Source organism: Phocoena sinus, chromosome 8 (assembly GCF_008692025.1).
Source record: "Phocoena sinus isolate mPhoSin1 chromosome 8, mPhoSin1.pri, whole genome shotgun sequence".
In the NCBI taxonomy this organism is placed as follows: domain Eukaryota; kingdom Metazoa; phylum Chordata; class Mammalia; order Artiodactyla; family Phocoenidae; genus Phocoena; species Phocoena sinus.
In genome coordinates this window covers 7,963,124-7,975,701 of record NC_045770.1, presented here as the reverse complement: position 1 = coordinate 7,975,701, position 12,578 = coordinate 7,963,124, and the positions used below count along the sequence as shown (strand labels likewise).

General features: G+C 38.9%; 1 protein-coding gene across 1 annotated transcript; it reads left to right on the top strand.

Annotated features, from left to right (window-relative positions):
- Window positions 1-1,449: 1,449 nt before the first annotated feature.
- Window positions 1,450-3,872, top strand: PATE1 (prostate and testis expressed 1). The gene is given in 4 exon segments (XM_032638796.1): window positions 1,450-1,501; window positions 2,792-2,962; window positions 3,741-3,804; window positions 3,806-3,872. Coding segments are annotated over 4 exon segments (354 nt in total).
- Window positions 3,873-12,578: the final 8,706 nt, after the last annotated feature.

Here is a 12,578-nt window from a genome sequence, read left to right as displayed (position 1 = left end):
AGATCTCAAAAAGTCGAAGAAAGAAATGTAAAAGTGTAAGAGAAGATGCTAAATTTCAGGGCATTGAGAGGATAGAAAGGGACAGATCTTCTAGTGAATAAGCAGAACACAAAAACAAGTGATGTAGAGTGAGTGTGTGTGTGTGTGTGTGTGTGTGTGTGTGTGTGTTAGAGAGTAATACATGATTACTTCATGGTATTATTTCAAAGCTTCACCAGAGTCCTAGGTGCCACAGGTAAGCAGTTAACTAGTTATATCCTCTTCCTCCTTCCTCCCTGTATGGAAATGTCCATTTGCTCTTTGGGCGTGTAGTAACAACCCCCAGTATATTCTGGAGAGCATCTCTTCCATATGTCACTCTTGCTGTCCCTGCCTCTTCAGCCAACATCTGTCTTAGACTACTACCCCACTTTTCTGTAGACCTATAGTGTGCTCTATTGCAGTCTGCTTCCTTCAGGTTGCTGTTTCTTTCCCCTGTATTTCTTTGCCCTAAGCATGGGCACAGACCCTTCCTTCAACTCCTTGCAATGACAGCAGACACTAAGCTGCAACTCCCATCACAATTTTTGGAAGGTATAGGAATAACTGAAGGAAACTAACAGAAAACTTAGAATGAGATCCTAAATATGGCTGTTCTTAGAATCCACAGGCTCAATCCCCTCTACAGGAATTTTACATTCAATCACCACACTAATTGATTACCTAGTCACTCTCAGAGTTGAGGTAACACCCCCGCCCCCCCGCAATTCCTGGCTCGACATCAAGTGGGAAGGACCAGCTTACCTCCCTCCAGGTGAAGTAATCTCAAACCTCTCTCTTAGTGAAAGTCTAAGTCTCAACCACCGGGAACTCCAAGTACGGGAAGCAGTTTCCTCCTCAGCTCTCATTTTCTACCCCAGGGTTTAATTTGTTCCAGGATGATTGACAGTGGGAAACTACTTCCTTCATGAGTATCCTCTGTCAATGCGTCTGAATCTAACCTCTCCACCTCTCTTCTCCATTCCCTATAGTACTGAGTTTTAAAGGCTCTGTGCTTAGCCCTCTTTTGGACTTCCTGCATTCCAATTATTTACACTCATATATTCTCTCAGCTTGAATGAGCATCTCAGTGTAAATGGCTCTGAATCCAACCCACCTAGCCTGGATTTATCCTTGTATTCTCCCACAGTGTGGTATAATGAAAAGACCACAGAACATGGCATCAAAAATCCTGAATACTAGGACTGAAGTAAATTGGGTCCAGGACTTACCCAGGCAGTCCCTCTTCCCCACAATTTGCCAAAAAGAAAAAATTTTAGAGTCCCTGGTTTCCCTAGGAGCAGGAAATGCCTTTGAAGAACTTCCGCAATGTCCCCACCCCTAGCCCTTCCTGGGGAAGCCCAACCTGGTAGATATATAAACGGGCACCTTGCAGCTTCCTGCTCTAACCTGCTGTTTTCTCCCTCCAAAATGGACAACTCCCTCCTGCTAGGACTCCCCATCCTCCTCTGCTGCTTTAGAGGTGAGTCCCTATGGTTGACATTTGGAGAGACGTGTCCAGGATCCTGGAATGGGTCGGGGTTCACATGACAGAAGTTCTCTTATGAGAGCCATATGGTAACAGAAGCTGTCATTCTGATGCCATGACTTTTGTCCACTACACATCATGTCCCTGGGACATTCACCAAAGTCTTAGTTTGCCCTTGCAGAAGGAAACAGGTAGATTATAAAGGAATTGCAAAGATTTTCACAGAAGCTGTGAGGTGAGGTTTTTAAAATGAGGTCTTCAGAGAGTGTGTTTTTTTTTTTTTTTTCCAACAGTACTGTACGGGTCATTTGCAGACAAAGAACATGGAAGTGAGTAGAAATGGATCAGTGGTGTGGGATGGGGAATTTGGGGGGAGGGAGGAGATGAAAGGGGCAGGCTGAGCACTGAGGGTTGAAAGGAATCCAGAGATAGACCTTGAATTTCAACACTCAACAACTTCTTCCAGCAGGATCGGGCTGGGATGGGAGCTGATTTTAAGTTTGATGAAAAAACATGAGCAGCAGTTGACAAGGCTAAGGATGAGTGTATTAAAAAGCAAGAAGAAGGGAAAGGGGGAAGTGGAATGTTGATTTTTAAGGCACTAGCTGGCTAAATCCAAAGCGTAGCAATTTCATGGATTTCAGATGCTTTCCCCCTTGTCAGCTTCCAGGCACATGTAGGTAAGAAAGTCACATAGGTCAATTAAAAAGAAGGGAATGAGGCACACACACACAAAATGTGCATTTATCTTTTTCCTTTGAGTCTGTGCTGTATCCTAAGAGATGGGCAGGGGAGGCTGAGAGGCCCTCTAGAGGTGAAGAGAATTGAAAAGAGGGAGAGGTGCAGATATGCCACGAGACGGGGGACTAGGCTTTGGAGGGACATAAGAGCCTAGAGTGGCTCCAGGTTAAGAGAGCAGGATGGGCCTCATGTGTTACAAGGCTTACAGTGACCCTAGGCAAGGGTAAATCTTAGAGAAAATTGCAGATATGTTTTATTTCTCTTTGCCAGCACAGTCCATGAACTATTTGTTGGTGAATACCATATTCCTGGTGAGTATGAAGAGGACAGGACCTGATTATCTCAGTTTTGATTTTGTTCCCCTTTTCCTTAACCCTCCACCTGTTTTACAGGCTAAAACTTCTGAGACCATAAACTTTAGCCCCTCTTTTGACTTAGCCTATTTTAATAGAGGTAGATTCCCATGTTTAATGAATCTCTGACAAAGCCCTCGGGGCTCCCAGTAGACTTCAAATTTGAAAGGGGAGGTGGGTCCTTTCATAGCAGTGTGAGACCCTCTCTCACTTCGACTTCCCTACTCTCTGGCCCAAATTATAGAAATTATTCAGTGTAGGATGTGCCACCTCCAGTTTCCAGGTGAGAAGTGTTCCAGAGGCAGAGGGATATGTACTGCAACAATGGAAGAGGCTTGCACAACTGGGAGGATTTTCAGAAGTAAGTTGTGGGTTTGGGGAAGGAGGAAGGGGCAGAGGAAGCAGACAGGGATACATTAGTCATAGTAGAAAGGTGGGACCTTACTTTAGCTCAGGCAGTCTCAACTCTGGGATGACTGACTATCTCTACCCCATCGCATGCCATAATGAAAAACAGATAGAGGTAGTCTCTAAGGGGTGGGGGTCTGTAGCTATGGAATCAGTATTTTGAGAAGCCTGAAGAAAACAGAGGAGACTTACCTGAGGGGAAAGGAGAGGCACAATACGGCCAGTGGAGAACAGCTGGATGTTGGAGTGAGGAGGGCAGTTCTTTGTCTTTGTCCCTGCCTGGACCTCCTTGTGGGTGGTTTTAAACTGTGAAAATAGAGGGGCCAGTGTTAGCAATAAATATTGACTAAATGGCCCTTCATGGGTAAGACTAAACATCATGATTTCTCAGTTTTCCTAGCCTTTGTGCTGAGCGATTCCTTAGTATTTCTAACCCTTACTTAAACCAGGGTTACCATTCCCAGTGGAGACATCCAACTTGGGCAATCCTTGAATTGCTGCTGTCATTACATCCCCATATCCAGGAATTTTTTTTTAACTACTCTGCTATTGCTTTTCTTTTGGGAAACCCCCAAATTCCAACATCTTCTGATTCTTCACATTTGAATAACCGAGCCTTGAACTACACAAGGTTGTTTTTGTATGCTGGTGCAGGCTGGAAAGAAGGTGTTTTTTTGTTTGTTTGCTTTTCCAGAAACCTCTTTGCTGACCTGTTTCTCCTCCTTCTGCAGATGATGGTACACCCTGGTTAACCTTTAGGGGCTGCCTAAAGAACTGTGCTGATGTGAACAATATAATGGAGTGTCTATCTGGCAAACTTCAGGTGCTGCAGAAGACGTGGCTTGTGCAACGAAGACCTCTAGAAATGACTGGTCCTTTTCTGGCTCCAGTCTCTGGGTGGGTGACATTGTTGGTGCCACCTCTTCACGATGATTTTCTAAAAACACACGTTTCAGATTGCAAACATATGGCTCTGCCTTCTGCATATGGAAGAAAAAGCCCTCTCTTTTTCTATCAATAGATTCTCTGTCTTGGCCCCTGGCAGGGTGAGGGGTAGGGAACACCTTGAATACAAGATCAACACATCCTGCAGGCTGTTACAGAACCTAGTGTTTTCACTGAATACCCAAGTTGCTTCAGAAAAGGAAGAAGATAGGCCAGTTCTTTTCCCTGATCCTTCTCTTCCTTCTGTGACAGAATATTTTCATTTTTTTCTCTTGGTATTGTTCTTCTTATCTCACTCCAATTAACGCGTATAACTCTGACCTCATGGGGAGGGAGGGGGCAACGTGAAAAGAGATGACTTAAGTCTTCATAAATTTTGTTCATGAATACTATTCTCCGAGAGAGGAGCAGGGCAGAATATAGAAAGAAATTTGTACCAGAGCCATGAAGAGAAAAAGATTTTCTGCCTTGTAGAATGAGACTCTCTATGGAGTTGGGGGTTGGAGAAGAAAAGGAGAAGGCATGCCTGGAATTCTAGAGATAGTATTTGCACTCTGCTTCCCTGGCAAACTCATAGGAAGGCATCAACCCCTAGACAGGGAAGAGCTGTAGTATGCTTCCAAGGAGATGAGACCAGAAGTAGTCACATAAATATTCCCATGCCTGCAGCATGGCATGGAGGAAGCTGAGATCTGTGGGGTCTGAAGAAGCCATGTGGGTCTGTCCACTAGACATCTCAGCAGCAACCTCTGTGGAGAGCTGTCCCCATGACCAGATGCCTTTCCTCACCCTCCACCTCCTCCTCACACACGCTCAGGTCTTCCACTTGTACAGTTCTAGCACATACATCCTGCAGGTTGTTACAGAACCTAGTGCTTTCACTGAATACCCAAGTTGCTTCAGAAAAGAAAGAGGATAGGTCAATTCTTTTCCCTGCTCCTTCCCTTCCTGGGAAAAAATAGGGGTTGGAAAATGTATGCTCATAAGGATTGACTACTGATTCCTAACAAACTGGTAGGATGAGGCCTGAAAAGGGTGATTAATTAATATTATAAAAATATCATAAAGAAAGTTACATTTCTTCCATACCCATATTGTGTTTTCTTCTTTCTCTCGTCTCCAAACCCTTCTTTAATTTCGCCAACAAATATTTATTTTAAAAGTCCTGTATTTAAGGCACTGCTGGACCTTAGGATACCGTAGCCTGACCGCTGTCCTCATGGTGTCTAAAGCAAGAATGAAAATATAAAGAGGTAATTAAACATGCAAGTTGAAACAAAATAATAAAAAATAAACAGGTGGGAATATTTGGTATAAAATATAACAAATAAAAACAGCCCACAATAGATGAAATATTATACGTATTTCTTGAAAAAGATGCGCAAAGAATTAGGCACTTGGAAGACCAGAATGAGCAACTCTCCCAGAATACAGTAAGAAAGAAGAAGATGTAGAAAAGATGACCATAGAATAGAAAGGCTTACAGAGTACAGACCTAAGAAATAAGGAAAAACATAAGCTAAATATAGTAAATCATAAGTTATATATAGTAAAACATAAGTTAAAGACTATGAAAGATGACAGATCTTTAAGCACTTCCAGTAAGAAAGAGCATGAAAAGCATAAAGGGAGAAAGAATAAATGCCAAAGTCTTAACAAAGAAACTTAGAACAATGTATAAATTCAGAAGAAGTCATGTCTAAGTTTTATTTCTGGCATAGCGGATTGTTAATTAAGATAGCCGGTTTCATGGACGAGTGCAAAAATCTTTGAAGTCAAGGTTCTTAAAAGAATCTTTTGGTAAGGGAAAAAACATAATAAAAAATTTTTTTATAACTTTCTCCCCATGGATAAAAGAATAGGAATGATACTTTGTGGATGTTCTCAATGTATTTATTTATCAGAACCTGCTTTATGACAAAGAATATTTTGAATTTTATGCAACTATAGAGTATTTTCTCATTCTTATCTTTCTTGGACCCTTTAAGATTAATCTAGTATTGGTCATTTAATCTTCTCTATTACCTTTTAAATTATACATTCTTTAATAATTCTTTTAATAGTTATGCATACTTAACTCTTTACAGTCTACCTTAAGTTAGTACATTTACCACCTTATTAGCAACCCAAGAACACTGTAAGAATTTGATTCCATTTACTCACTTCTGCTTCTTGTGCTACTATTGTCACTGTGTTGTTTATTGTGGTAAAACATACATAAAACAAAATTTACCATTTTAATCATTTTTAAATATACAGTTCAGTGGCATTAAGTACTTTCATGTTGCTATACAACCATCACCACCATCCATCTCCACATGGATCCTACATCCATCCTTTTCATCCTACAAAACTGAAACTCTGTATCCGTCAAACAATACTCCCCATCCCTTGGCAGCACATTCTACTTTCTGTTTCTGAGTTTGACTATATTGGACACCTCATAGAAGTGCAATCATCCAGTGTTTGTCCTTTTGTGACTGACCTATCTCACTAGCATAATGTCCTCAAAGTTCACCTATGCTGTAGAATGTGCCAGAATTTCCCTCCTTTTTTTTTTTTTTTTTTTTTTTTTGCGGTACACGGGCCTCTCACTGTTGTGGCCTCTCCCGTTGTAGAGCACAGGATCCGGGGCACGAACCCGTGTTCCCTGCATCGGCAGGCGGACTCTCAACCACTGCGCCACCAGGGAAGCCCATCCCTCCTTTATTAATGCCAGATAATATTCTATTGTAGGTATATACCACATTTTGTTTATCCATTCATCATCCATTGATGGACATTTAGGTTACTTCCACCTTTTAGCTATTGCAAATAATACTACAATGAACACAGGTGTACAAGTATCTGTTCAAGTCCCTGCTTTCAGTTCTTTAGGGTATATACCCAGAAGTGAAATTGTTAGATCATATAGTAATTCTATGTTTACATTTTTGAGGAACTGCCATACTGTTTTCCACAGTGGCTATGTAATTTCACACTCCCACCCAGAGTGTACTAGAGCTCCAATTTCTCCACATTCTTACCTTCACTTGTCATTTTCTGTTTTTATGTTAGTAGCCATCCTAATGGGTGTGAAGGGTTATTTCATTGTTGTTTTTTTTAATATAAATTTATTTATTTATTTTTATTTTTGGCTGCGTTGGGTCTTCGTTGCTGCATGCGGGCTTTTCTCTAGTTGTAGCGAGCGGGGGCTACTCCTTGTTGCGGTGCGCAGACTTCTCATTGCGGTGGCTTCTCTTGTTGCAGAGCACAGGCTCTAGGCGTGTGGGCTTCAATAGTTGTGGCACTCAGGCTCAGTAGTTGTGGCTCGCGGGCTCTAGAGCGCAGGCTCAGTAGTTGTGGTGCACGGGCTTAGTTGCTCTGCGGCATGTGGGATCTTTCCAGAGCAGGGCTCAAACCCATGTCCCCTGCATCGGCAGGCAGATTCTTAAAAACTGTGCCACTAGGGAAGCCCTCATTGTGGCTTTCATTTGTGTTTCCCTAATGATTAGTGATGTTGAGCACCTTTCCATGTGCTTATTGGCCATTTGTGTATCTTCTTTGGAGGAATTCATGTCCTTTTGTCCACAATTTAATCAGCTGGCTGTCTTTTTTGTTGCTGTGTTATAGGAGTTTTTTTTAATACATTCTGAATATGATCTCTTCTCAGGTATACAATTTGCCATTCCATGAGTTGCCTTTTCACTTTGTTGATTCTGTCCTTTGATGCACAGAATTTTTAATTTTTACATATTCCAATTTATCTTTTTCTTTTGCCTCATATCTTTTAAAAAATTGAGATATAGTTGATGTACAGTATTATATAAGTTACAGGTGTACAATATAGTGGTTCACAATTTTTAAAGGTTATACTCCATTTATATGTATTATAAAGTATTGGCTATATTCCCTGTGTTGTACAATATATCCTTGTAGCGTATTTTATACATAATAGTTTGTACATCTTAATCCCTTACCCTTATATTGCCCTTCCAACCTTCCCTCCTCCCACTGGTAACCACTAGATTGTCCTCTATATCTGTGAGTCTGCATCATTTTTGTTATATTTACCAGTTTGCTGTAGTTTTTAGATTCTTCATATAAGTGATATCATACAGTATTTGCCTTTCTCTGTCTGACTTAATTCACTTAGCATAATACCCTCCAAGTCCATCCATGTTACTGCAAATGGTAAAATTTCATTCTTTTTTATGGTTAAGTAACCTTCTTTACCCATTCATCTGCTGATGGACCCTTAGGTTGCTTCCATATCTTGACTACTGTAAATAATGTTGCTATGAATACTGGGGTGCATGTATCTTTACAAATTAGTGTTTTTGTTTTTTCCAGATATATACACAGGAGCAGAATTGCTGGGTCATATGGTAGTTCTATTTTTAGTTTTTTGAGAATCCTCCATAATATTTTCCACAGTGGCTGCACCAATTTACACTCCCAGAAGCAGCGGGTCCCCTTTTCTCTACAACCTCACCAGCATTTGTTATTTGTGTTCTTTTTGACAATAGCCATTCTGACATGTGTGGGGTGATAACTCATTGTGGTTTTAATTTGCATTCTCTGAAGATTAATAATGTTGAGAATCTTTTCATGTGTCTGTTGGCCATTTGTATGTCTTCTTTGGAAAAATGACTATTTAGGTCTTCTGCCCATTTTTTAATCAGGTTGTTTGTTTTTTGATATTGAGTTGTACAAGCTGTTTGTATATGTTGAACACTAACCCATTGTCAGTCACATCTTTTGCAAATATTTTCCCCCAATCCATAGATTGTCTTTTCACTTTGTCAGTGGTTTACTTTGCCATGAAAAAGCTTTTAGGTTAAATTGGTCCCATTTGTTTATTTTTGCTTTTATTTCTTGCTTTAGGAGACTGTTCCAAAATTATTGCTACAATTTCTACTAAGAAGTGTTCTGCCTATGTTCTCTTCTAGGAGCTTTATGGTTTCATGTCCTACATTTAGGTCTTTAAACCATTTTATTTTTGTATATGGCATGAGAGAATGTTCTAATCTCATTGTTTAACATGTGGCTGTCCGGTTTTCCCAGCACCTTTGTTGAAGAGACTGTCTTTTCTCCATTGTATATTCTTGCCTCCTTTGTTGTAGATAATTGACCATAGAGGCCTAAGTTTATTTCTGAGCTCTCTATTCTGTTCCATTAATCTATGTGTCTGTTTCTGTGCCAGTATCAATTGTTTTGAATATTATAGCTTTGTAGTATAGTCTGAAGTCTGGGAGGATTATAACTCCAGCTTTATTCTTTTTATTCACAATCACATTGGCAATTCAAGGTCTCTTGTTGTTCTATATAAATTTTTGATTATTTGTTCTAGTTCTGTAAAAAATGTCCTGGGTATTTTGATAGGGATTGCATTAAATCTGTAGATTGCTTTGGGCAGTATGGTCATTTTAATAATATTGATTCTTCTACTCCAAGAGCATGGGATATCTTTGCATTTATTTGTATGATCTTCAATTTCCTTCATCAATGATTTGTAGTTTTCAGGGTATAGGTCTTTTACCTCCTTGGTTAAGTTTATTCCTGGGTATTTTATTATTTTTGGTGCGATTTTAAATGGAATTGTCTTTTTATTTTCTCTTTCTGATGCTTCATTGTTAGTGTATAGAAATGAAACAGATTTTTGTTTATTAATCTTGTATCCTGCAGCTTTGCTGAATTCACTTATTAGCTCTATTCATTTATTAGTACTATTTTTGGGTGGAGACTTTAGGGCTCTCTATATGAAGTTATCATGTCATCTGCAAATAATGACACTTTTAACACTTCCCTTCCAATTTGGGTATTTTTCTTTTTTTTGTCTGATTGCTCAGGCTAGGACTTCCAATACTCTGTTAAATGGAAGTGGCGAGAGTGGGCAACCTTGTCTTGTTCCTGAATTTAGTGGGAAGTCCCAGATTTCACTTGAATGTGATGTTGGCTGTGGGTTTGTCATAAATGGCCTTTATTATGTTGAGATATGGTCTCTCTATACCAACTTTGATGAGAGCTTTTCTCATGAATGGATGCTGAATTTTGTCAAATCTTTTTCTGCATCTATTGAGATATTGTGTGATTTTTATCCATCCTTTTGTTAATGTGGTGTATCACATTGATTGATTTGTGAAAGCTGAATCATCCTTGTGACCCTGGAATAAATCCAACTTGGTCACAGTGTATGATCCTTTTTATATATTGTTGGATTAGGTTTGCTAATATTTTGTTGAGAATTTTTGCATCTATATTCCCCAAATATATTGGCCTGACATTTTCCTTTTCGTAGTGTCTTTGCCTGGTTTTGCTATCAGGATGTTGGTGGTATCATAAAGTGAATTTGGCAGTGTTCCCTCCTCTTCATTTTTTTCTTTTTTGGGGAATAGTTTGAGAAGGCTAAGTATGTCTTTATATGTTTGGTAGACTTCCCCTGGTCCTGGACTTTTATTTCCTGGGAGGTTTTTTAATCATTATTATTATAAATTCAATTTCACTTCTTGTGATCTGCCTCTTCAAATTGCCTGCTTCTTCTTGATTCAGTAATGGCAGGTTGTATGTTTCTAGAAATTTGTCCATTTTTTTCTAGGTTGTCCAATTTGTTGGCATATAACTGTTCATAGTATTCTCTTATGATTTTTTGTATCTCTATAGTATTGATTATTATTTCACCTCTTTAATTTCTTATTTTGTTCATTTGAGCCCTCTCTCTTTTATTCCTGGTGAGCCTGGATAAAGGTTTGTCAATTCTTTTTATCTTTTCAAAAAACCAGCACCTCGTTTCATTGATTTTTTTTGTCTATTGTTTCTTTTTTTTGGGGGGGGGTTCCTATTGGTTTTTCTTTTTGGTCTCTATTTTATTCATTTCCTCTCTGATCTTATTATTTCCTTCTGCTCAATTTGGGCTTTGTTTATTCTTCTTTTTCTTTTAGCTGGTAGTTTAGGTTGCTTATTTTCGTTTTTTCTTGTTTATTTGGGATGGCCTGTATCACTATAAATTTCCCTCTAAAAAGTGGTTTGTTTTTTTTTTTTGTATCCCATGGATCTTGGAAAATTGTGTTTCCATTTTCATTTGTCTCAGGGTATTTTCTGATTTCCTCTTTGATTTCATCATTGACCCATTGGTTTTTTTAGTTGGATGTTGTTTAGTATACATGTGTTTGTGGTTTTCCCCTTTTTCTTTCTGTAACTGATTTTTTGTTTCATACCATTGTGGTTGGAAAAAAGGCTTGGTATGATTTTTATCCTCTTAAATTTGTTGAGGCTTGTTTTCATCCAATCAGCCATTCTATATCTTTAGATTGGAGCGTTTAGTCCATTGACATTTAAAGAAGGCTCTGAACCTATTTTTATTTTGATTTATGCTGTTTTTTCATAGTTTCTATTATTTCCCTCATTTCTTTTCTTTTGGTTAACTTTGAAATGTCACATTGAGTTTCTATTTTAGAGACACGTTCTTCCGGTATTGTTTTGTTTTCCCTAATATGGTATTCAACTCACTTTTCTTACATATTATTATATGAGGTTCATTTGCAGTCTTTTTATGTCATACATATTTAAATTAAAGGTATTTTTTCAGTACAGAAGCATTCTTATGTTGGGGATGGAACTGGACCGGGGAGATTTCCTAGCTTGATCTCTTGAATGCACTGAAAGCAAAGTAGTTAATTGGTTTTTATTTTTGTAAAGAAACCTCCATAATAATTTCCAGGACTTGCTACCTCTTGTTTCCTCTCCTACCAATAACTGAACTTTTGCCTATTCCTTAGTCTTTTCACCCTGTTCAATTTCATTTCTACCTACAGCTCCTTTCTTGCACAGAATGTAGCTCGATTTTTGCAGAAGGAATGTTAATGGCGTACTTCTATATTTCTGAGATCTTTGAGGGCTTAGGCTATTCTAGTAGACCCTGATTTTTTATATGGCATTTTCTTTTTACTATCCTACTTGTTCTGCCTTTTTTATAATGGAAATTGTGGAGATTCATAAACTATACTGCTAGCCTCCAACTTGTCCCAACTGAGAGACCATAGTCCTACCTAGACAGTCCTAAGCAAAGCTTTAAAATCAACCCAGGAACTCCACAGCAAACACCTTCAGCCTCCTGACTCACAGCCTCTTCCCAGTTGCAGCTCATAACATCCTTCCTGGTGGCTGGTACCTCTGCCTGAGGGCCCATGGGCAGGTTTCCCTGCCCCAGCGAATCCGCAATAGAACTACAAATAAATATATTATCCAAATGGCTGAAAGAGTAAAAATAATTTTTCATTTTTCCAGTTTCTCTTTGTCACCATTAGCAGCACCTTACCAGCATAAATCAAGAAATCCATATACATGTGTTGAATACTCACAAGGCATGTTTTGAAACATTCACCAATTGTTTTAGAGCCCAGTCCATTAAAACATAAAGTCAAATTGGAAGAGCCTACTGAGGTTTCAGAGCCAGGTTCCTGGATTCCAATACAAGTGCAACTTGTATAAAATTTGCAATCCAAAGTTTTGAGATGTGATTTCCTGACAATTTTTCAATAATGAACACATTTCTATTGGAAATCTATGATTTTTACACACATTTATACAAAAGAAACCCTGTTTTTCCTGATATTAATAACCCTCCAGATTGAAAGCTCCATACA